Below are 26,973 nucleotides of genomic sequence, written 5' to 3'. Positions count from 1 at the left end.
TGCTATGCTAAACGAGGGAAAACCAATGATGAACGACCGTGGGTAAGCGCATCGTTCCTCGTTGGTGCCTACACACTAAATGACCTAAATGATATATCGTTCAATTATGAGCGATATCGTTCATATCGCCCGTGTATGTCGCTAAGTATGTAGGGCCCATAAGACTGTCTATACTGTGTTTACAAATAATCATATATCCATGTCTACAGTTTGCACCAGTCCTGCCCATGGTCCCAGTCCTGTGCCCATGACAGATAAAGAATCTGACACCCAGCTTGATTCTGCTTCCCCTTCTGAACAATTGTCATTAGGGCACAGCTCATGACATCAATTATTTGCACTTCTTTGTATAGTCAATCTATTAGCAATGATTGGCAAAATGAATAGGTGTGCAGAAAGGGGAGGTTTCACTCCACCTCTATTTGCTCTGGCAGGCAATCCAATAAATTACATTTGCACAACCAGTAATATACCACCTGCGCTCCACTAATGAATTATTTTTTTCTAACCAGAAGATCACCACCCCCAAACAACATGCCATATTACACACTAAAACAGACTCAAGTGCTTCTCAATCGAGTACCAAACTTTAACTATATATAGTTATAAAACAGTCTTTTCAAAGTCCTTCTTTTCAGCAATCAAGGTCTTTCACAATTCCTCCAGTACCTTAAATCAACAGAAAGATAACTCTTAAGCCCCATACACACTAGACAAGATTTTGAAAGATCTCGATCAGAATGGCCGATCTGAGTGAGATCTTTCACAATCTCGCCCAGTGTGTACACTAAATGTCGTTAACGATGTGCGCTCCTGCGCATCGTTAACGACCCCCTCCCTCGTCCAAACATGTACGGATGAAGGAGGTCCACGTTAGCGACAGCCAGCCTCATCAATGACAGCCAATATCGGCGTTGGCGAGGATCGCATAGTGTGTAGGGCCTTTAAAGGTGTGTACACATGGTGAGATAAATCTATAAGATTTGGACTAAATAGTCAAAATCTTAAAGAAAGTTAGTGCACATCTCAAGGTGTTAGGCAGCTTGCGATACCGATTCGATCCCGATGCGCACACCCGTGGGGTCATTATCGCAAGGCTAGATAGACGTGTAGGCAAGTCAATCTTCACTATCTAGTGTACTATCTAGTACAAAGTATAGTCAAAATTGGCACTTAGTCAAAATTGTACATAGACAAAATCGAAAGTACAGATAGTCAAAATCTGTGCTGTCTGGGCTCTGGGGGAGTTCAAGGGAAATCGCATAGTCAAAATCGGGCATAGCAAGGGTCTCACAGTGTTTACACACCTTTAGGTGTAGATATTTAACAGCCACACAGTGTATTTTTAATTCTTACATATAAGTTAAAGGGGAATACATACTATTTACTGGCAGGCAGGATGCCAGGTGTCAAGATCCTGACAGCGGCATCCGGCCCGCCCGCCAGAATGAAGGAGTGTAGTCCTTCATGTGGTCCTTGGGGGGGATCAGTATGTAGTCCCAGCAGACGGGATGCCGGCAGTCAAAATACAGACACCAGTATCCCAATGGTCACAATCCCTACAGGAGTGAGGTAAGTATTCTACATCCACCCACCCCCTAACCCTCCCTTACCACAGCCTAACCCTAACCTCCCTCCTTGGTGCCTAACCCTAATCCTACCTCCTTAGTGTCAAAACCTTTTTCCCCCTGGGGTGCCTATCCCTAAATCCCCTACTTGCAGCCTAACCCTAACCCCGCCTGGGTGGTGCCTGGTGCTTAAACCTAACCCCCCCCCCCTTTCCCCCTCCCTACGCAGCCAAATCCTAATCCTCCCGGCTATACTTACCTTCGGGATCCCAGCTGTCGGTGTTCCGGCATGCTGACCTGGTCGGGATTCTGGCATCAGTGTTCTGGCGGGTGTTAAAATTTCGGCCAGTAGCGGCTCTGGCCACGGGCAAGCAGGCTTTTTGCCTGGGGCGCCGCTGTCCCGAGGGTGCTGCAGCCGCCGTGGCTAGAGCAACTACTGGTGCCGTGCGGTGCACCTGACGTCATCGCGCACCGCACGGCATTGTGGGAGTGGCCACAGATGCTAGAGGTCATAATTGATCTCTAGTGTCTGTGCCGTGCTATGGGAGAGATGTCATGACGTCTCTCCCATAGATCCAAGGAGCAGTGCCGGCGTCCGGAGACGGAGGGCAGCAGCGGTCAGGAAGCAGGAGCGGTGCTGGTGAGTATTTATTTATTTATTGGTAAGCGGTGCTACTAGAGGCATAAATACAGAGGCACTGCTACAGGGGCACAACTCTACAGGGGGCACAACTACAGGAGGTACAACTACTGGGGGCACAGCTACAGGGGGCACAACTACTGAGGGCAGAGTACTGGCGGCAAAACTACTAGGGGCACAGCTACAGGGGGCAAAACTACTGGGGGTACAGCTACTGAGGGCACAGCTACAGGAGGCACAACTACTGGGGGCACAACTACTGAGGGCACATTACTGGGGGCAAAACTTCAGGGGCACAGCTACAGGAGGCAAAACTACTGGAGGCACAACTACTGAGGGCACAGCTACTGGGGGCACAACTACTGGGGGCATAGCTACAGGGGGCAAAACTCTACAGGGGGCAAAACTACGGGGGGCACAGCTACGGGGGGCATAACTGTGACCACGCCCATATTTTTTGGCACACGACTATGGCGTGCACTAACCCTGTTTTACCTGTCGGGGGGGCGCCATAGGAAACTTTCGCCCTGGCTGTCACAAGGTCTAGAACCGGCCCTGATTCTGGCGTCTGTATTTTCACTGCCGGGATCTCGAACGTATACCCTTGGAAGCAGTAATGTACTTCTCTGTCCACCTACTTTATATGTGGTTTAAGCTTGGCACTCTGATTGAGATGTGCTTGAATCCAATAAATTCAGAATTTAGAGCGAGTAACTGGTGTGACATTGACACCCCACTGGCTTCCATATATTGCAGTATTATCCTGATTGCCAGCCACATATGTACACACATACTGGCATTGCACAATGATAACCCACATTGCCAGCCATATATTACAGAGATATAATTTGGTCCATTATCTAACAATACTTTGCATAATACAGCCATATACTGCACAGAGATTGTCACGCACGGCGTAAGTTGGGGTTCCGACAACCGAGTTTTGGCTGAAGGAACAGCTACCTGTGAGGAGAGGAAACGAGGTGGCTGAATGTAATTCCTCCTCATGGGGTGGAAGCCAAACTAAGTGTTAACGTTGGCCGGAGGGCGTAAAGAAAAGGAGGACTTCGTAGGAGATAACTGTAGTTTTAATGAATAATCAGGCTGTACTCGAATATTGGAGAAAGTGAAGAAACTGGAAGAATTAGAGTCTATGGTTAAATGACTTGAAGAGTGAAGCTGAAGAACTCCGGTAAAGAAGAAATGAAGACTGTGTTTTATGATTAAAAGATGAGGCTGTAGTACTTGGACTTTGAAGAAATGAAGACGTGGTTTGTGATTGAAAGACGAGATTAAAGAACTTGGACTTTGAAGAAATGAAGACTGTGGTTTGTGATTGAAAGACGAGGCTGAAGAACTTGGACTTTGAAGAAATAAGGACTGTGGTTTGTGATTGAAAGACGAGGCTGAAGAACTTGGACTTTAAAGAAATGAAGACGTCTGCAGTAACCGCCGTTAGCACCTGGAGCACCTCTACGAACTGGGACCCCGTGAGCGCTTCTACAAGTGGCAACGGACTTAGACAGCAGGACTGCAGCAGCGTTTAGGTAACCGATGGATGGGAGCAACCAGAGCCGGCCCTAACCAATATGATGCCCTAGGCAAGATTTTGGCTGGTGCCCCCTAGCACCGCGCTAGTTCTGCAGGAGATGCCTGGCATGAGTCAGCTGGCAGCTCTGCTAACATCGGGCGCCTTTTGGTTATGAAAATGCATCTTATTTGCATTACTATGTGGCTAGGATGCACAAGCAGCTTCTGCTGATTACAATGATATGCAGCATGCCTATATTCTGTGTGTGACTATGGCTGTATCTGCATACGAAATGCTACATTACCGTGATATCCAGGAATACACTGCAACGTAGCATTTCGTATGCAGATACAGCCGCAGTCACACACAGAATATAGGCATGCCGCATATCATTTTAATCAGCAGAAGCTGCTGGTGCCCCTAAGCATACCAAATGCCCTAGGCAATTGCCTAGTTTGCCTATGGCTAAGGCCGGCTCTGGGAGCAACCAGGACCAGGGAACCATTCTGGGAGCACAGAGCTGGAGAACCTTTCACAAGGAGGTATCTTGAAGCACTGGCACTCTCCCTCTGAGTCAGCCCCCTTTTATTAGGGGAGAACACGCAGGATTGGCTGGACACAGATTGGGAACTTCATTGATAATACTCTGGTCTCCAACATGGCTTCCCCCAACACAGGAGACATACTTAGCTGTTAGCACACAGCTTTAGCCAGCTTCTGTCTCTGACACACTATACTGTGTCACCACTAGAGGACCTTACCGCAGCGATCCCCGCCGCAGCGCCCGGCTCTCCAGACCCTCGGCCCCCGGCCCTTGGCAGCCACACATCCGTCCAGAAGGTCCCGCCACCAGCACCCTGCCGCCGCAGCCGCGCCATCCAGCGGGACGTTAACCCGTGGGAGCACCCGCCGGAGGTAAGGCTCCGGAACCTGACAGAGATAACACCAACTTATCATTTATATATTGCGCAGAAATTACTTGGTTGATAAATACATATTACCAGCGGTGGCTCCTACCTCCATGGAGGAAGAGGGCTGTTGCTGGCCATGCTGCTGGGTCCCTGCCTCCCACTGCTGGCCGGTTCCCGACACCCGTACAATGGGGGTCATTCAAACCCGATCGCACGCTGCAGTTTTTCGCAGCGGTGCGATCGGGTCAGAACCGGCACATGCCAGACGTCCGATGGTCGTCGTTGCCTAGCAATCGCCTCTGCCCAAATCTAAATCTCTCTGCACATGTTACATCTGCCCCACCTGCAGTGCACCATGGTTTTGCCCAATTGCTAACTTTATTGATTTGCTAACATATCTGAATAACCCCCAAAGTTGTGGTGGGGTGGGGCAGGGCTTTGACTTGATTAACAAACTTTGTTTGAGTTAATACAATTCATGTAAGTATGTGATTGAAAAGAAGCAATTATAGAGTTGTACTTTCAGCAGTTCTTTCCAGTTTTGCAACACACACTAGCCCAGGAAGAATGTGGGTGGGTAGATTGTGGTAACCTGTTCTTTAGAGTAACCAGAGTAACCACAAGGAAATTATAGGCTAATCATGCCAAGATATGTTGCTTGTGTTTCTGTTTGCATAATGAGTGCAGGTAAATATAACACATTTGGTCATTATAAGCTGCTATTTATGGCAGAAAACTTATTTGCAACATACTGTATGCATCAGTTCACTATAGTATGAATATTATATTATCTATACAAATACTGAATCATAGAAAATGTTCTACTGTGACAGGCTGATTGCATACTTAACTTATGTATATAGGGGGTCATTCCGAGTTGTTCGCTCGCAAGCTGCTTTTAGCAGCTTTGCACACGCTAAGCCGCCGCCTACTGGGAGTGAATCTTAGCTTATCAAAATTGCGAACAAAAGATTAGCAAAATAGTGAATAGACACTTCTTAGCAGTTTCTGAGTAGCTCCACACTTACTCGGCATCTGCGATCAGCAGGGCCGGTTCCAGGGCTTCTGGCGCCCCGGGCGGCATTGGGGGGGGGCGTGGCTTCATACAGGGGGCGTGGTCATTTACGCCCCCTGTACAGACTGGAATGATGCGCGGTGCGCGATGACGTCATCGCGCACCGCACATCAAAGGTCCTTTCAACGAAGAGAAACTAGACGCGTAGCGTCTAGTTCCCTTCGTGGAGAGGACCTTGGCCGTGCGGTGCGCGATGACGTCATCGCGCACCGCACAGTAAAGGACCTCTCCACGAAGGGAAACTAGACGCGTACGCGTCTAGTTTCCCTTCCCAGCGGCCAGCGGCAGCAGGGCGACAGCGGGGGCCGGGGGGCACACACTGCAGCAGCGGATCTTGCCCTGGTGCGGCGCCCTCCGGAAGGCGCCCTGCGCCCAGGGCCGGTTCAAGGGCGCAGAGCGCCCCGGGCAGGAAATGGGGCGTGGCCTAATACAGGGGGCGTGGTCAATTACGCCCCCTGTACATTAAAAGCGCAGCTTGAATGCTGAGCGGTGCGCGATGACGTCATCGCGCACCGCACAGCAAAAGGTCCTCTCCACGAAGGGAAACTAGACGCTATGAGTCTAGTTCCCTTCGTAGAGAGGACCTTTGCTGTGCGGTGCGCGATGACGTCATCGCGCACCGCTCAGCAAAGTTACTCTCCAGGAAGGGAAACTAGACGCATAGCGTCTAGTTCCCTTCAGGAGGCGGACGGGGACGGGGATCGGGACGGGGACGGCAGCGGAGGCGGACAGGGACACAGCGGGCAGCAGTGGCGGATCTTGCCACGGTGCGGCGCCCTCCGGATGGCGCCAGCGCCCTCCGGAAGGCGGCGCCCCGGGCAAAAGTCCTGCTTGCCCGTGGCAAGATCCGCCACTGCCTGCGCCCTCCGGAAGGCGGCGCCCCGGGCAAAAGTACTGCTTGCCCGTGGCAAGATCCGCTACTGGCGATCAGTTCAGTGCTTGTCGTTCCTGGTTTGACGTCACAAACACACCCAGCGTTCGCCCAGACACTCCTCCGTTTCTCCAGCCACTCCCGCGTTTTTCCCAGAAACGGTAGCGTTTTTTCACACACTCCCATAAAACGGCCAGTTTCCGCCCAGAAACACCCACTTCCTGTCAATCACACTCCGATCACCAGAACGAAGAAAAAACCTTGTAATGCCGTGAGTAAAATACCTAACTGCATAGCAAATTTACTTGGCGCAGTCGCACTGCGGGCATTGCGCATGCGCATTAGCGACTAATCGCTCCGTTGCGAGAAAAAAATACAGAGCGAACAACTCGGAATGACCCCCCATAGGGCCTGATTCAGAGTTGAACGCAGGAGTGTAGAAGCATGCAGATTCCCGGCTGAGTTAGGTCCGTTCTACACATGCGCAGAATGGGCGTTGCAATGTCATCCATAGTTCCCCTCTGCCACTGCCTGATGGACAGGCAGTGGTGTTGAGGGGGTGAAAAGTGGGCAGGGGGAGGCCTGTGTTTCTGGAAATGGGGGAGTGTTGCCCCCATTTTTGGGAGGGGAGAGCCAAGGATCTTCCAATGACCCACTGTGTTAGCAGAGGCTTACTCAGCTGGCCATCTGTGTGGAACATCGCAACCACCGGATCCCAGCTTGAAACCTCGCAGTGCTGGGATTGCAGCTACAGTACATACAGGAGTCGTCTCTTCTACTGAGACATCTCCTGCATGTTCCTCCTTAAAATCGGATGAAAATTCAAAGCTACTTACAAGCGGCACTGAGTTTCCGTCCATCACTGAATCAGGCCCATAGTCCTCATTGGGCCTAATTCTGAGTTGATCACAGCAGCAATTTTGTTAGCAGTTGGGCAAAACCATGTGCACTGCAGGAGGGGCAGATATAACATGTGCAGAGAGAGTTAGATTTGGGTGGGGTGTATTCAAAGTGAAATCTAAATTGCAGTGTAAAAATAAAGCAGCCAGTATTTACCCTGCACAGAAACAAATAACCCTCCCAAATCTAACGCTCTCTGCAAATGTTATATCTGGCCCCCTGCAGTGCACATGGTTTTGCCCAATTACTAACAAACTTGCTGCTGCGATCAACTCAGAATTACCCCCATTATTATTTAAGGGCTTGTACGCTTCAGCTCAACTCCTCATTACATCATACCTACTTCCACAAGTGGACCCTTCCCCCCCCCCCTCCCCATATAGTGAACACTTCTTTCACAGAGAAATTCGCAGTCACATGAAGCCAGAAATCAGCATACACCGCAGCACACAAAGCTGGAGGACACAAAGCTTTGTCAGATCTTCACAGCGCACTTCATATTGAAACCAATGGATGCTGGTATTGCAAGGAACATTAGCAAGTTGTCCCAACCAGCTTCAGGCAATTTTGGGGGGATTCCCAAATTGCCATACCCAGTGGTGCAAGTACGCAGGTATGCTCGGGTATGGAGTACCCTTAAGAATTTGGCAGCAGGTACGCAGTACTGCACACTTTGCACCTGTGACTGCCATTACTGCAATTATAATGCGCTGCCGAGCAATAAGACCATGATGTTCGGCAGCATGACGACGGCTCCCACTTTGTCGGGGCTACAGGGAGCACCACGGTGACGTCGTGAGATCCCATCACGCTTCCTCTCCTGGCGTCCGCAGCTGGTGAGAAGAGAGGAGCCTGGGGACTGGGCTGGGTGCCTTTTCCCGCAGTGTCCATCTGTTTCCCTTCACTCTGCTTGTGTGATGCATCGGCACTGAGCGGGATTTGTTCTTCACAGGCTGGGTTACTGGGCATGTCTCTGGCTTCACTGTGTGGATAATTCATTTCTAATATAATGTGGACACTACTGTATATTTCTATTATTATGGAGATATTACTATATATTTCTATTATAATGTGGACACTACTATATATGTTTATTATTATGGGGGTATTACTATATATTTCTAGTGTAATGTGGACACTACTATATATTTCTAGTATAATGTGGACACTACTATATATGTTTATTATTATGGGGGTATTACTATATATTTCTAGTGTAATGTGGACACTACTATATATTTCTAGTATAATGTGGACACTACTATATATGTTTATTATTATGGGGGTATTACTATATATTTCTAGTATAATGTGGACACTACTATATATTTCTATTGTAATGTGGACACTACTATATATGTTTATTATTATGGGGGTATTACTATATATTTCTAGTGTAATGTGGACACTACTATATATTTCTATTGTAATGTGGACACTACTATATATGTTTATTATTATGGGGGTATTACTATATATTTCTAGTGTAATGTGGACACTACTATATATTTCTAGTATAATGTGGACACTACTATATATTTCTAGTGTAATGTGGACACTACTATATATTTCTATTGTAATGTGGACACTACTATATATTTCTAATATAATATGGACACTACTGTATATTTTTATTATTATGGGGATATTACTATATATTCCTAGTGTAATGTGGACACTACTATATATTTTTATTATTATGGGGCATTACTATATATTTCTATTGTAATGTAGACACTACTATATATTTATATTGTAATGTGGACACTATTATATATCTTTATTATTATGGGGGTATTACTATATATTTCTAGTGTAATGTGGACACTACTATATATTTTTATTATTATGGGGGTATTACTATATATAATATATTTCTATTGTAATGTGGGACACTACTATATATGTCTATTATCATGAGGGCATTGCTATATATTTCTATTGTAATGTGGACACTACTATATATGTCTATTATCATGAGGGCATATCTATATATTTCTATTGTAATGTGGAGACTACTATATATGTCTATTATTATGAGAGCATTGCTATATATTTATTTTGTAATGTGGTACACTACTATATATGTCTATTATTATGGAGGCACTACTGCAGTATATATTCCTGTTATAATGGGGGCATTACTATGTATTTTTATTAAATTGGGGCAATACAATACATTTCTATTATAGTGGGGGCCAGGGCCGGATCTAGACCTTGCGGTACCCCGGGCGAAAAAATTAGGGGCGTGGCTTCATGGAGAAGGGGCATGGTCAGTTATGCCCCTGTAGCTGTGCCCACAGTAGTATTGCCCCCAGTACTGTGCCCCCTGTAGAGTTGTGCCCTCTAGTTGCGCCGTTTACAAACAAAATAAAAAATAAATAAATAAATGAATACTTACAATCCCCGCTCTTGCTTCCTGACCGCTGCTGCCCTCCATCTCCGGCCGCCGGCGCCGCTCCTCGGATCTATGGGAGAGACGTCATGACGTCTCTCCCATAGCACCGCATAGACATTAGAGGTCAATTGTGACCTCTAGCATCTATGTGCCACGCCCACAATGCAGAGCGGTGCACGATGATTTCATTGCGCACCGCACAGCACCAGGCATCTACACAGCACTGGACGGTCCCAGTAGCGGATCTTGCCACAGCGGCTGCGCCCTCCGGACGGTGGCGGCACCCTTAGGAAGGCGGCGCCCTGGGCAAAAATCCTGCTTGCCCATAGCAAGATCCGCTACTGGTGGGGGCATTACAATGCACTTCTATTATACTGGGGTTATTATTATATACTGTATTTCTATTATACTGGAGGCAGTACTATATATTTCTAGCCTTTCCTCCAGAGTGCAAAGAAAAAGGACTGTGCTGTGTGGCCACACCCCTAGTGTAATATAGCCACCCCCCTAGTGTCATGTGGTCATGCTCCCTCATGACATGTGAACATGCCCATTTTTTTGGCACAATCAGTACCACCAGTAAAATATTTCTACTTGCACCACTGGCATACTTGTATTTTATATCGAGGAGGGCTTTTACAAAAGTGGTCATCATCAATAAATTCATGAGGATACAGAGACAATGAGATTGTCTTTATATTTACAGAGTTTGTACTATTAAAGATAAGTTCTCTTTTTCATCTTAGATGGGCAAAATAAAACTAAAGGGTCTATTCTGAAAATATGACCTCTATGCTATTTCCAGTCATTGCTAGAGATAATCTCTTGCAGTGTGTATGTACTATAGCAATCATCTAGCTTGGTACCTCCATTTGGACAGAAAAATGTGCTTCACAGCCTGATATCATTGACGGACTTGAACAGATTAAGAAATTAACTTTTCCTGCTTGTTAATTCAAACCTCTCTCTTTGGAACAAAGTTGTAGCAATGGGGATAAGGACTGCATACCCCTGCCAACTGAAGATGAAATAGCAGCAAAGGGATTTGCCAGATATTATTATCTACCTGTACAATGATATTAAAGATGTATTTTTAGGAGGAGCACAACCTGCAAATTTGATTGGGTTAAAGACTCCCCACATTGTCTCATATACAATACATATATTCGGATCACCTCCTCTGGAGTCCCAGAAAAATTATACACATACACACTTGTGATCTCAGTACAAAAGAATAAAACTAAAATACATTTAGCTCTACTGGTTTATGTGAGTGCTGGCTTTTTCTCTCCAGGCAAAATACTACTTTTGAAGTGACAATTTATATCACTATGGTCCTAATTCAGATTTGCAGGAAAGCGGCTGTATAACTAAAATGTAAATGCAGCAGGGGGCACCTGCAGGAGATAAACGTCTCCAGCATCCATCTACTATCCAAGTGCTGTGTCCGAAGACACAGCATCCGATCACCATCACAACCGAAGTTGTGATGGTCACAGCCCTTGACCAGTCTGCATAAGCCGAAGTTTAGTCAGACTGACTGTCGGAACTGGTTAGCTGGTTCCAGAAAGTCTCCATCTGACAAATAAAAATAAATGTTATATATATATATATATATATATATATATATATACACCACATTCCGGCACTCTCGGCCTCCCCAGCTGGGTGTACCTTGCTCCGGTGCCCTCCTCAGGGTAAAGACCCTTGTATATGCACAAATGGAAAATAAGAGGCGTCACTCAGCAGACTTGTGAAAAATTCAACGTAGTGTAATCAGTACGGCCTAAACTGATTACACTACCTTGAATTTTTCACAAGTCTGCTGAGTGACGCCTCTTATTTTCCATTTGTGCATATATATATATATATATATATATATATAAATAATAAGAATTTACTTACCGATAATTCTATTTCTCGGAGTCCGTAGTGGATGCTGGGGTTCCTGAAAGGACCATGGGGAATAGCGGCTCCGCAGGAGACAGGGCACAAAAAAGTAAAGCTTTTACCAGATCAGGTGGTGTGCACTGGCTCCTCCCCCTATGACCCTCCTCCAGACTCCAGTTAGGTACTGTGCCCGGACGAGCGTACACAATAAGGGAGGCAATTAGAATCCCGGGTAAGACTCATACCAGCCACACCAATCACACCGTACAACTTGTGATCTAAACCCAGTTAACAGTATGATAACAGAAAGAGCCTCTTAAAGATGGCTCCTTAACAATATAACCCGAATTTGTTAACAATAACTATGTACAGTATTGCAGATAATCCGCACTTGGGATGGGCGCCCAGCATCCACTACGGACTCCGAGAAATAGAATTATCGGTAAGTAAATTCTTATTTTCTCTATCGTCCTAAGTGGATGCTGGGGTTCCTGAAAGGACCATGGGGATTATACCAAAGCTCCCAAACGGGCGGGAGAGTGCGGATGACTCTGCAGCACCGAATGAGAGAATTCCAAGTCCTCTTTTGCCAGGGTATCAAATTTGTAGAATTTTACAAACGTGTTTTCCCCCGACCACGTAGCTGCTCGGCAGAATTGTAATGCCGAGACCCCTCGGGCAGCCGCCCAAGATGAGCCCACCTTCCTTGTGGAATGGGCCTTAACAGATTTAGGCTGTGGCAGGCCTGCCACAGAATGAGCAAGTTGAATTTTGTTACAAATCCAACGAGCAATCGTCTGCTTAGAAGCAGGGGCACCCAACTTGTTGGGTGCATATAGTAACAACAGCGAGTCAGATTTTCTGACTTCAGCCGTCCTTGAAATGTATATTTTTAAGGCTCTGACAACGTCCAACAACTTGGAGTCCTCCAAGTCGCCAGTGGCCGCAGGCACCACAATAGGTTGGTTCAGGTGAAACGCTGATACCACCTTAGGGAGAAAATGCGGACGAGTCCTCAGTTCTGCCCTATCCGAATGGAAGATTAGATAAGGGCTTTTATAAGATAAAGCCGCCAATTCAGATACTCTCCTGGCGGAAGCCAGGGCCAGTAACATAGTCACTTTCCATGTGAGATATTTAAAATCCACCTTTTTCAATGGTTCAAACCAATGGGATTTGAGGAAATCTAAAACTACATTTAGATCCCACGGTGCCACCGGAGGCACCACAGGAGGCTGTATATGCAGTACTCCTTTAACAAAAGTCTGTACCTCAGGAACTGAGGCCAATTCTTTTTGGAAGAATATTGACAGGGCCGAAATTTGAACCTTAATAGATCTCAATTTGAGACCCATAGACAATCCTGATTGTAGGAAATGTAGGAAACGACCCAGTTGAAATTCCTCCGTCGGAACACTCCGATCCTCGCACCACGCGACATATTTTCGCCAAATGCGGTGATAATGTTTCGCGGTGACTTCCTTCCTTGCCTTAATCAAGGTAGGAATGACTTCTTCTGGAATGCCTTTCCCTTTTAGGATCTGGCGTTCAACCGCCATGCCGTCAAACGCAGCCGCGGTAAGTCTTGAAAGAGACAGGGACCCTGTTGTAGCAGGTCCCTTCTCAGAAGTAGAGGGCACGGGTCGTCCGTGACCAACTCTTGAAGTTCCGGGTACCGAGTCCTTCTTGGCCAATCCGGAGCCACTAGTATTGTTCTTACTCCTCCTCACCGTATAATCTTCAATACCTTTGGTATGAGAGGCAGAGGAGGAAACACAAATACTGATTTGTACACCCAAGGTGTTACCAGTGCGTCCACAGCTATTGCCTGTGGATCTCTTGACCTGGCGCAATACTTGTCCAGTTTCTTGTTGAGGCGAGACGCCATCATGTCTACCATTGGTCTTTCCCAACAGTTTATTAGCATGTGGAAGACTTCTGGATGAAGACCCCCCTCTCCCGGGTGAATATCGTGTCTGCTGAGGAAGTCTGCTTCCCAGTTGTCCACGCCCGGGAAGAACACTGCTGACAGTGCTATTACGTGATTCTCCGCCCAGCGAAGAATCTTGGCAGCTTCTGCCATTGCACTCCTGCTTCTTGTGCCGCCCTGTCTGTTTACATGGGCGACCGCCGTGATGTTGTCCGACTGAATCAACACCGGTTTTCCTTGCAGGAGTGGTTCCGCCTGGCTTAGAGCATTTTAGATTGCTCTTAGTACCAGAATGTTTATGTGAAGAGACTTTTCCAGGTTCGTCCATACCCCCTGGAAGTTTCTTCCTTGTGTGACTGCTCCCCAACCTCTCAGGCTGGCGTCCGTGGTCACCAGGATCAAATCCTGTATGCCGAATCTGCGGCCCTCCAATAGATGAGCCTTTTGCAACCACCACAGAAGATATACCCTTGTCCTTGGCGACAGGGTTATTCGCAGGTGCATCTGAGGATGCGACCCTGACCATTTGTCCAACAGATCCCTTTGGAAAATTCTTGCATGGAATCTGCCGAATGGAATTGCTTCGTAAAAAGCCACCATTTTTCCCAGGACTCTTGTGCATTGATGTACAGACACCTTTCCTGGTTTTAGGAGGTTCCTGACAGGTCGGATAACTCCTTGGCTTTTTCCTCGGGAAGAAAAACCTTTTTCTGAACCGTGTCCAGAATCATCCCTAGGAACAGCAGACGTATCGTCGGAAAACAGCTGCGATTCTTGGAATATTTAGAATCCAGTCGTGCCGTCGAAGAACTACTTTAGATAGTGCTCTTCCGACCTCCAACTGTTCTCTGGAACTTGCCCTTTTTAGGTCGTGCAAGTAAGGGATAATTTAGATGCCTTTTTTCTTTGAAGAAACATCTTTTCGGCCATTACCTTGGTAAAAAAGCCCGGGGTGCCGTGGATAATTCAAACGGCATCGTCTGAAACTGATATTGACAGTTCTGTACCACGAACCAGAGGTACCCTTGATGAGAAGGACAAAATTTGGACATGGAGGTAATCCTTGATGTCCAGGGACACCATATAGTCCCCTTTTTTCCGGTTCGCTATCACTGCTCTGAGTGACTTTATCTCGATTTGAACCTTTTATGTAAGTGTTCAAAACATTTTAGATTTAGACTATGTGTCACCAAGCCGTCTGGCTTCAGTACCACAATATAGTGTGGAAAAATAATACCCTTTTCCTTGTCGTAGGAGGGGTACTTTGATTATCACCTGCTGGATATACAGCTTGTGAATTGTTTCCAATGCTGCCTCCCTGTCGGAGGGAGCCGTTGGTAAAGCAGACTTCAGGAACCTGCGAGGAGAAGATGTCTCGACTCTCCAATCTTTACCCCTGGGATAATACTCGTACGATCTAGGGGTCAACTTGCGAGTGATCCCACTGCGCCCTGAGACTCTTGAGACTACCCCCCCACCTTGAGTCCGCTTGCACGGCCCCAGCGTCATGCTGAGGACTTGGCAGACGCGGTGGAGGGCTTCTTTTCCTGGGAAAGGGCTGCCTGCTGCAGTCTACTTCCCTTACCTCTATGTCTGGGCAGATATGACTGGCCTTTTGCCTGCATGCCCTCATGGGAAAGGAAAGATTGAGGCTGAAAAGACGGTGTCTTTTTTAGCTGAGATGTAACTTGGGGTAAAAAAGGTTGGATTTCCCAGCTGTTGCTGTGGTCCCCAGGTCCGATGGACCGACCCCCAAATAACTCCTTCCCTTTATACAGCAATACTTCCATCTGCCGTATGGGATCTGTATCACCTGACCACTGTCGTGTCCCTGACATCTTCTGGGAGATATGGACAACGCACTTATCTTGATGCCAGAGAGCAAATATCCCTCTGTGCATCTCACATACATATATATAGAATGCATCCTATTAAATGCTCTACATGAATAAAATATTTTCAGTCAGGGAATCCGACCAAGCCAACCCAGCACTGCATCTCCAGGCTGATGGCGATCGCTGGTCGCAGTATAACCACCGTATGTGTGTATATACTTTTTAGGATATTTTTCCAGCTTCCTATCAGCTGGCTCCTTGAGGGCGGCCGTATCTGGAGACGGTAACGCCACTTGATAAGCGTGTGAGCGCCTTATCACCCTAAGGGGTGTTTCCCAACGTACCCTAATTTCTGGCGGGAAAGGGTATAACGCCAATATTTGCTATCGGGGTAACCCTACGCATCATCACACACTTCATTTTATTTTATCTGATTCAGGAAAAACTACAGGTAGTTTTTTCACTCCCACATAATACCCTTTCTTGTGGTACTTGTAGTATCAGAAACACGTAACACCTCCTTCATTGCCCTTAACGTGTGGCCCTAATGAGAAATACGTTTGTTTATTCACCGTCGACACTGTATTCAGTGTCCGTGTCTGTGTCTGTGTCGACCGACTGAGGTAAATGGGCGTTTTTAAAACCCCTGACGGTGTTTCTGAGACGCCTGGACCGGTCCTAATAGATTGTCGGCCGTCTCATGTCGTCAACCGACCTTGCAGCGTGTTGACATTCTCACGTAATTCTCTAAATAAGCCATCCATTCCGGTGTCGACTCCCTAGAGAGTGACATCACCATTACAGGCAATTTCTCCGCCTCCTCACCAACATCGTCCTCATACATGTCGACACACACGTACCGACACACAGCACACACACCGGGAATGCTCTGACAGAGGACAGGACCCACTAGCCCTTTGGGGAGACAGAGGGAGAGTCTGCCAGCACACACCAAAAACGCTATAATTATATAGGGACAACCTTATATAAGTGTTTCTCCCTTATAGCATCTTTTATATATATACAATATCGCCAAAATCAGTGCCCCCCCTCTCTGTTTTAACCCTGTTTCTGTAGTGCAGTGCAGGGGAGAGCCTGGGAGCCTTCTCTCCAGCTTTTCTGTGAGAGAAAATGGCGCTGTGTGCTGAGGAGATAGGCCCCGCCCCTTTTTCGGCGGGCTCGTCTCCCGCTATTTTTGAAGTTAGGCAGGGGTTAAATATCTCCATATAGCCTCTGTGGGCTATATGTGAGGTATTTTTTGCCTCTAATAAGGTTTTTATTTGCCTCTCAGAGCGCCCCCCCCAGCGCTCTGCACCCTCAGTGACTGTTGTGTGAAGTGTGCTGAGAGGAAAATGGCGCACAGCTGCAGTGCTGTGCGCTACCTTTATGAAGACTCAGGAGTCTTCAGCCGCCGATTTTGGACCTCTTCTCTCTTCAGCGTCTGCAAGGGGGCCGGCGGCGCGGCTCCGGTGACCATCCAGGCTGTACCTGTGATCGTCCCTCTGGAGCTAGTGTCCAGTAGCCAAGCAGCAAATCCACTCTGCACGCAGGTGAGTTCACTACTTCTCCCCTAAGTCCCTCGTTGCAGTGATCCTGTTGCCAGCAGGACTCACTGTAAAGTAAAAAACCTAAGCTAAACTTTCTCTAAGCAGCTCTTTAGGAGAGCCACCTAGATTGCACCCTTCTCGTTCGGGCACAAAATCTAACTGGAGTCTGGAGGAGGGTCATAGGGGGAGGAGCCAGTGCACACCACCTGATCTGGTAAAAGCTTTACTTTTTTGTGCCCTGTCTCCTGCGGAGCCGCTATTCCCCATGGTCCTTTCAGGAACCCCAGCATCCACTTAGGACGATAGAGAAATATATATTTCTGTCAGAGAGGCCCGACAGTTGTGCCCCCAGTAACCCCCTGATAGCGGCCCTGTATATACATATACATCCGAGATAGAGAGCGGTGCAAGGTCCAGAAATATTAGTAAATAACACACACTTTTTCCTGCAAAAGAAAAAAAGAATCAGCACTCACATTTCCATAGCAGCGTTTTTAGTTACGTGAATAAACATTCTAGAACCATACATTCAAAATGTAATGGCAGCAGCAGCCCAACGATATAGTACAGTATCTATAGCTTACATTTGATGTCCTTAGTAACTAAGCCTAATAAAAAAAAATTTCCAATACTGTAGAATGATTTGTTGTAATAAATGTCAAACTGCATTTCGGGAGGTGTTAGGGATCCTGACGGCATTCCGTTAGATCAGTTATACGAATTGAATAATTCCAAATTCTAGAATGATTGTAAAGCTAGAAATTCAGAATTTACTAGTAGTTGTCCAATAATTACAGAGAAACAGAGAGAAGTCCTGAAAACTATATAGAAGTGAGGAAAACATGTACCAAGAAGTGACTTTATTGGTGAAGCTGACTGCTGGAATGCAAAGAATTATACTGAAATGAATGGGATCGCTTACCCCAGTATAGAGACTATGAGGCAGTTACCCCAATCCTCATAACAAACTTCAGGTGAGTTTAAAAAATCAAACCAAAAAATTCCCTGGCGCTTATATGGTCAACTATCCTGCTCGTTTTTTTCACTTTACATGCATAATATTAAAAATTATTGACACTGAGCTGCTCCCAAACGGTACTACTGAAATACCAAACTAAAAATAGAAGTGCAAAAAGGATATAAGGTATATCAGGAAGCGCTTCCTGGTATACCTTATATCCTTTTTGCACTTCTGAGTTTAAAAAATGTAAAATAATTACTTTTCTAGCTGAAATAAGTTTGGTTTATATGTAATATGCTATGCTATTAGTTTACTACTGTACGGACTGCCAGTATATGCAGCTCTGATCTGTATGATAGGTAGCCTATAACAATGCATCAGGGTTACACAGAAAGATTACATCCCTGAAAAAGCTAAAATGTTTCATAGCTAAACCATGGCACTGGCAAATGGAACCCATCCTTACCCATGTTGACGAAACTCATGACCGTGTCAGCCTCGCTGATGACCGCACCCAGAGGGGGGCTCTGTGTGCTCAGGGTGGTGAATATGGCCCGGGACACCCCTTGTGCCCCGTCCTCTTCTTCCTCGCTACACATGGCATGGTAGAGATCCAACATGAACAATGGTGCTGAGGATGGGAACTGTCCGCCATTGGCAGGTCTCGGTCTCCCTGGCAACCCCAGGATGGATAATATCTCCCTCTGCATCTCTCGCTTCTCCCGGCCACTCAGTTTCCGCTGGATAAAACTTGATCGGAGGTGGTTTCTCACAAAGCTTCCATCAGTCAGGTGCCACAAACATCCAGCGATACACACCACCATCCAAAGACTTTGACAAGAGTTTAGCATTTTTTTCTGGCCAAATATGTGACAATTCCAAAAATGATATTTCAATCTGAATCAGCGTTTAGCAAATTAAATTGGAACGATGAATACATGAAAAGAGGCAGCTAAATTGAAAATGAATGAATATCTATTCAGATAAAACAATAATCGGGTGTTTCAAAGCATCCTATGCAAGCCATTGTGACATTCCTAGTTGCAATGTGCATAGATGAGGAGATGTAAGCGCCTCTGAAGGATCTTATAGAACAGTTCAATAAGGCTCCTCCGCTGAGCGTCACTGCCTTGGTACCTCTCACATGCAGTATAGTATGGTATAGCCTGGCGAGAAATTAGCCCTCAGTCCCAAAAAAATCGTATCAGTTAAATCTTACTGAGCACGGAAGCAATAGAGAATTCTTGGCAGACCTGTTTCCAATTTCCCAAAGCGATTGCCAGCTCTTCAGTCTCCTGTGGATCACTCTCTCTCTCAGGCAGAGCTTCCTCCTGTACTGGGCACTAGAGGTCTCCAGCCCTCACTTCTAGCTCAGCTGCTACTTGGCAAATTACATTATAGGTGTTAACTTGTAACCTAACCGCTGTTCAGTGGCGTCTAGTTCTGCTGTTCGTGAAAACGCTTTTCTTCACCCGTGATGAAAGCTGCTGAAATCAAGGTGAACTATTTATTACTGGAAAGCGAAGACGACTGAAATGTTCTTTTATCGGTTACTTTTATGTTTCTGTAAAACATTTCACAGTCACTGCAAGTGGTTTATAACGTGTTAAATTGTATGGAATGGAACGGTTTTGTGTTTCTTTTATATGTGATCCAATGTAGCAAGTTCTCACAGTCTTCCACGTTCACTGAATTCCTCAAAATTCAACAATCACAGTACACAGACATGGCAGCAGTGTTGTGGCACTATACAAATAAGCGAGGATGATTACATGATTATATGGTTTCATATTTCACTAGAGGTGTCAAGTCTAGCACTAATCAAGAACAGAATTCCCATACACCAAAGTATAACTTTTATTACTGTTGTTTTAGTTAGCCGTGAATATCCTTGTTATAACAAGCTCCACATAATGCCTTGCAGACCTGCGTTTCAGTATGCTCCATATTTTATTTCCATTAGAAAATATGTTGGGTCAAGTGCACCTGAGAGTTCATTTGCCGTCCTTTTATTCAGGGCCAAAACCAGGATTTTTTCTGCACTTTGGGCAAGGCAGCAACTTGGCCCCTGTGTAAAAGCCCTGTCCCACCTTTTGTCTCCGTCTATCTCAGCACCCCCTCAAATCCAGCAACTGGGCACATCCCCCCCCCCCTTTGCCCCCCAGTTGCTTCCCTGCTATATTGACTTTTTTATTTTGTTTTCCTAAAGTACCTTTAACCTACTATCCACTTCAAGAAATATGTAAGTATCCATATCTGAAGCTTATTACACCAAAACATATTGGAAATAAATGAAATTTTTATTCCTTTGTCCATTAGACCCCTTGTCATTAATCTTGCAGAATTTCAATGTCCTGCTGTAATGTACTATACAGAGCCTTTCACATCCTAAAATGTCTAATAGCAACAGGTAGTTAAAATGAACGATAATTATAAAATGATGACGTGGACAACCCTAAATAAATATGAGATGCCTTTTATGGGAAAGGATTGGGGTGGAGGCAATACAGGTTGAGTATCCCTTATCCAAAATGCTTGGGACCGGAAGAATTTTGGATATCAGATTTCTCCGTATTTTGGAATAATTGCATCCCATAATGAGATATCATGGCGATAAAACCCAAGTCTAAGCACATAATGCATTTATGTTTCATATACACCTTATACACACAGCCTAAAGGTCATTTTAGCCAATATTTTTAATAACTTTGTGCATTAAACAAAGTGTGTGGACATTCACACAATTCATTTATGTTTCATATATACCTTATACACACAGCCTGAAGGTCATTTAATACAATATTTTTAATAACTTTGTGTATTAAACAAAGTTTGTGGACATTGAGCCATCAGAAAATAAAGGTTTCACTATCTCACTCTCACTAAAAAAATTCCGTAATTCGGAATATTCCGTATTTCGGAATATTTGGATATGGGATACTCAACCTGTATTACAATGGGGACCTATGGACACTAGGGGTGATTGACACCCCAGGGGTATATATTTTTTTAAAGGTCTAAATATGTTTTTAAAAATGTTTTGGACTAATCATATTTAATTAGAAGTCAACATTTTTGGGGCCACTTTTGAAAACAAAACTTGTCAGCTGAGTTGTTAGGGAGGCAATTGGCAAGTGGGAATGTAGAGATAAGGCTCAGAAGCAGTGTACGGGGTATTATCATACAATGCCTGATGGACAAAGATTCGTATTAATTATACATGGCAGCAGCATAAATAGCTGGGAGGTGAACGTTTTAACATAACTAGTTATAAATTATAGATGTGTCCCAACTCTGTTATGATAAATTGTCAGTATTATATCTTATATAGCTGGTATTATAAACGGTAGCATGGTTAGTGTACATGTTAGCATTGCTCCCTCACAAGACTGACAATTCACGGTCATGGTGATGTGTGGAGTATTATAGTCTCCTCATGTTTGCGTGGATTTCCTCCCCCAATTCAAAAACATCTTATCAAATAAATGGGTTGGGTACAAACACATGTCCACATGAGAATGTCATCATGGTTATAATGTCGACATTGAATATGACGACATTTATCATGTAGACAGATATGAAATGTCAACATGTTAGAATGTCGACATTTCATCCTGGTGAGCCAGCGGTGAGTTACATTCTGGTGGCTGCAGTGGCGTCTTCCGACTTGGCGGTTATGTAACTGTCACTTTTGGGTCAGACCACTGATACTCCAGCCTTCTGGTAAGTATTTCTCATACATCCCTAATTCTAATCCCTCCCCTTACCCTCCCTTTAGTGCCTAACTCTAAACCCCTGCTCCCCACAGCCTATCCTTAACCCTCCCACCCAGAGCCTAAGACATTCTGACAGTGTCAGCATTTCACCTGAAACTCAGAGGATGTCAACATGTTGCCTGACATTTGAATAATGTTGACATCATATATGTAGACATTGGAGAAAATAGACAGGAAAAAACAGACACCCAACCAACTTTTCAAACATTTGAATCCCCTCCCCCCCCACTGTGTTGTCAAAATGATAAATGTCGATTTTTCATTTCAAATTCCTAATTTCGACATTTTGAGTGCATCCCAAATAAAATATCCTTAGTGCATATGTGTGTCCATGTGATAGGGAATGTATATTGTAAGCTCCAGGAGGGCAGCGACTGATGTGAATGACTGAATATTCTCTATAAAGCACTGTGCACTACATAAGCTGTTTATAAATGACTGCAGTAGCAGATTCTGCAGGCCAGTTAAATCTTGGATTTCAAAAAGTTTGCTACCTACCTTGATCTGGTTGGTGATAGTCACCGTTGTTGGGGTGTGCTGTGGGTTGCGCCTTCAGGCAGGCAGGTGGCAGTTCTCAATAGAGTTTTGGATCCTCCATTCTGACAACTTCTAAGTCCAGGACCAGATGAGTGAATGCATCCATTCTAGCCTGCACTGTGTGATGGAAAGAGAGTGATGGAACAGCCTGTGTAATAGGGAGGGTAGGGTAAAATCATATGTACTATTGTATATTACTATTGTATATACAAAATAGTAGAATAAGAAAGATGCAAATAAAAAATAATAATAATAAATAAAAAAATGTAATAGCCAGCAAGAAGCAGGAAGTGCAAGACTTTAGGTGTGATGTAATCAGTGTTGGACTGGGGCATGAAGGGCCCACAGGCGGAACCCAGTGGTAGGGGCCCATGTTTAGGGGTGTGGCCACCTGCCACATTGGTTTACCCAACCATTAGAGAGTGCATAGACTGGGGCCCTTGATAAATATATATAGTAAATACTGCTAGTGAGTGGATGTTAATGTACCAGAATAATGATACCAATGCAAAGTAGGCAGTGAGGCCCACTGGGGGTTTCCCCTGGACGTCAGTCCAACCCTGGATGTAATAGTGTCTGAGATCGGTGGAGGTGCAAGATGCTGACCGATCTTAGACATTTTTTTAAAGTGGCAATCATTTACACGACAAAATCAAGTTTTAATGTGTAAATTATTGCCACTTTAAAAAACTGGAACTACTTGCACAGTCTTGCACTTCCTGCTTCTCACAGGCTAAGCCCCCCCCCCCCACCCCCCCCAATATGTTTAGAAGGTATAAAACTGTATGTACTTTAAAGGTTTTGCTGGGCAGAAGTGCAGCAGTAGATGCTCATCTGCCAAATGTTTAATATGGCTATGGCTACTCAACTTCTGTAACTCCGCTGTGTGGGGAATAAAGCTCTGCAGCAAAGTTGATAGCCCTGAAAAATCTGTGTGCGAGATATTGGGGACACACTACTTTTTTCGAAAGCGTCAATTCCTGGAGACTTTAAGGGCTGGATAAAAGGGCAATAGTAAAACATGCAAGCTTTATTTTGCAAGTATTACTACTACACACTTTTCAATCCAGCCCTCAGAGTTACCGACAACTTTTTTAGAACAATTTTAGTTTTTAATAAAATTATGTCAAGAAGAAGTTTCTTTGGAAGTATTGCTATTCTAGGTGAAAAATCAGGTGTTCTATTTTCCCCTGTGCTTCACAGGTTGGCAAAAAGATGTGAATCAGTCCTAAACCATCCCTTGTACATGACTGCCACTTTGAAAAAACATCCGAGTTCTACCAGGAAACCCCACCTCTGGCCAACGTGGACTTTATTACATCAAGCCCCTAGTACAGCGGTGGCAAACCCGCGGCTCTCGAGCCGCATGCGGCTCTTTCATCCTCTGTATGCGTCTCGATCCGCTCCCGGCCACTGCTGCCCGACACACCACACTCACAGCAGCAGGTCTCCAGCCGCGGTGTCTATCTAAAATTCGGCGCTGGCCCGTGAGCCAATCAGAGCTTGTGGACCGGCAGCTAAGGCTCCTGATTGGCTGCCGGACTGCGAGCTCTGATTGGCTCACGGGCCGGCGCCGAATTGAAGCTAGACACCGCCGCCGGAGACTGAGGGGTAGCTCTCCTTCCCCTCACAACAGCGTGGTAAGCAGCACTTTTTTGGGGGGGGGAGTGAGGCACTGCGGGGGCATGTCTGGCACTGTGGGGGCATGTGTATCTGCACTGGGGGCATAAGAGGCACTGTGGGGGCATGTGTATCTGCACTGGAGCATATCTGGCACTGTGTGGGACATGTGTATCTGACACTGTGTGAGGCACTGTGGGGGCATGTGTATCTGCACTGGGGGCATATCTGGCACTGTGGGGGCATGTGTATCTGCACTGGGGCATATATGCACTGGGGCATATCTGGCACTGTGTGGGCATATCTGGCACTGTGTTGGCATGTGTATCTGCACTGGGGGCATATCTGGCACTGTAGGAGGCACTGTGGGGGCATGTGTATCTGCACTGGGGCATATCTGGCACTGTGTGGGCCTATCTGACACTGGGGGCATATCTGGCACTGTGGGGGCATGTGTATCTGCACTGGGGCATATCTGGCACTGTGTGGTCATATCTGACACTGGGGGCATATCTGGCACTGTGGGGGCATGTGTATCTGCACTGGGGGCATATCTGGCACTGTGGGTGGCACTGTGGGGACATGTGTATCTGCATCGGGGGCATATCTGGCATGGGATCCGGTCTGAAGATCGACAGTATCTAGGTCGACAATGTTTAGGTCGACCATTATAGGTCGACAGTGACTAGGTCGACATGGATGGAAGGTCAACAGGGTTTCTAGGTCGACATGTGCTAGGTCGACAGGTCTAAAGGTCGACATGAGTTTTTCACATTTTTTTCTTTTTTTGAATTTTTTCATACTTAACGATCCACGTGGACTACGATTGGAACGATAATCTGTGCCGAGCGAAGCGGTAGCGGAGCGAAGGCACCATGCCCGAAGCATGGCGAGCGAAGCGAGCCATGCGAGGGGACGTGGTGCACTAATTTGGGATCCCGGTCACTCTACGAAGAAAACGACACCCAAAAAAAATCCTCATGTCGACATTTAGACCTGTCGACCTAGCACATGTCGACCTAGAAACCCTGTCGACCTTCCATCCATGTCGACCTAGTGACTGTCGACCTATAGTGGTCGGGCTAAACATTGTCGACCTAGATACTGTCGATTTGATGAACCACACCCATCTGGCACTGTGGGGGCATGTGTATCTGCATCGGGGGCATATCTGACACTGTGGGGGCATGTGTATCTGCACTGGGGCATATCTGGCACTGTGGGCACATGTGTATGTGGCACTGTGGGGCATATATGTATCTGGCACTGTGGGGCATATATGTATCTGGCACTGTGGGGGCATACGTGTATTTGGCACTGTGGGGGCATATGTGTATTTGGCATTGTGGGGGCATACATGTATTTGGCACTGTGGGGGCATATATACATTTGGCATTGTGGGGCATATATGTATCTTGCACTGTGGGGCATATTTGTATCTTGCACTTACTGGGGGCATATATGTATTTGGCACTGTGGGGACATGTGTATCTGGCACTGGGGGCGTATATGTATCTGGCACTGGGGGCATATATTTATCTGGCACTGTGGTGGCACCCATTTTTTGGCATATTTATATGTATGTGACACTGTACTGGGGCATTATATGTATGTGGCACTGTACAACATGGCTAAACGGGGTTATGACACAAGGTCACACTCCTACAAACGCCATATCGAAAGGTGTGTGCACAAAAACAGGGCATGGCTTTGTGACAACTAGGCCACACACCCATTTTTGCGCATGATAGTGGCTCCTGCACTTGCCTATGGATCTTTTCTGGCTCTTTGCCTCCGACTGGTTGGCCACCCCTGCCCTAGTGTCTACTGTGTTTACAGATGGCAATCCGTAATTGGCATCTTTGTATATTATACTCACCCTTGTAGGATTTGGACATTCATTTCTAGGGGGTCATTCCGAGTTGTTCGCTCGTTGCCGATTTTTGCTATGCTGTGATTTGTTGCTAAATGCGCATGGTACGCAGAGCGCATGTGCTAAGTTATTTAACACACAACGTAGTAGATTTGCTGGTGTTCGTGCGGCACTTTTCAGTCGCACTGCTGATCGGTGAATGATTGACAGGAAAGGGGCGTTTCTAGGTGGTAACTGAGCGTTTTCCGGGAGTGTGCTAAAAAAACGCTGGCGTGTCAGGGAAAAACGCGGGAGTGTCTGGAGAAACGGGGGAGTGGCTGGCCGAATGCAGGGCGTGTTTGTGACATCAAACCAGGAATTAAACGGACTGAGCTGATCGCAATCTAGGAGTAGGTCTGGAGCTACTCAGAAACCGCAAGAAAATATTTAGTAGCAATTCTGCTAATCTTTCGTTCGCTATTCTGTTAAGCTAAGATACACTCCCAGAGGGCGGCGGCCTAGCGTTTGCAATGCTGCTAAAAGCAGCTAGCGAGCGAACAACTCGGAATGACCACCATAGTCCCCACGTCCATCAGTTTTTTGTGATGTGAATAAGAATACATTATTTACCAGACAACCCCCGCCCCCCCTAAAGAAAACTCTAGATCCGTTCCTGCACAGCTGTTGCTAGGTGGCAGGCCTAGCAACGAACAAAATAATGGTATCTAGGGATGGCCATCGGTGCTATCGCCATCGATGGCTGCCATCGATGGTGATGGTGAGTCAAACCATCGATGGCAGCTAAGTATTCTGTGCATAGCCATCAATGGTTTTACCATCTGTGTTTATGCGCATGCGCGGGGTGCTTGCTCTTCTTCTGTGTAAGAGCCAGGGGCAGGGCTGATCTGTGAGTGACAGCTTAGCCTCATAAAGAGGAGGGACATCCCATTCCCGGCTCTTACACATTGGGGGTATTCAATTGTTTGAAAAGTCAGTTGGGTGTCTGTTTTTTCCTATCTAATAGACAGGAAAAAACAGACACCCAACTGACTTTTCAAACATTTGAATCCCCCCCACAGTGTAAGAGCTGGAGGCTGCGCAGGGCTGCTGGCTGACAACCTAGCAGTGCTG

The 26,973-nt window shown here is 46.1% G+C and overlaps 1 protein-coding gene across 1 annotated transcript in view; it reads right to left on the bottom strand.

The window, feature by feature from the left end:
* LOC135032126 (bone morphogenetic protein 8B-like) overlaps positions 1-19,521 on the bottom strand; it is a 171,824-nt gene extending 152,303 nt beyond the window's left edge. Inside the window, exon 1 of the mRNA XM_063954063.1 lies at positions 18,524-19,521. Within this exon, the coding sequence (XP_063810133.1) occupies positions 18,524-18,908 (385 nt within the window). The 5' untranslated portion in view covers positions 18,909-19,521. The remainder of the gene's footprint in view (positions 1-18,523) is intronic.
* Between the last annotated feature and the right edge of the window lie 7,452 nt (positions 19,522-26,973).

The sequence above is a fragment of the Pseudophryne corroboree genome, chromosome 2, assembly GCF_028390025.1.
Source record: "Pseudophryne corroboree isolate aPseCor3 chromosome 2, aPseCor3.hap2, whole genome shotgun sequence".
Classification (NCBI taxonomy): domain Eukaryota; kingdom Metazoa; phylum Chordata; class Amphibia; order Anura; family Myobatrachidae; genus Pseudophryne; species Pseudophryne corroboree.
This window is presented reverse-complemented; position numbering and strand designations above follow the sequence as displayed.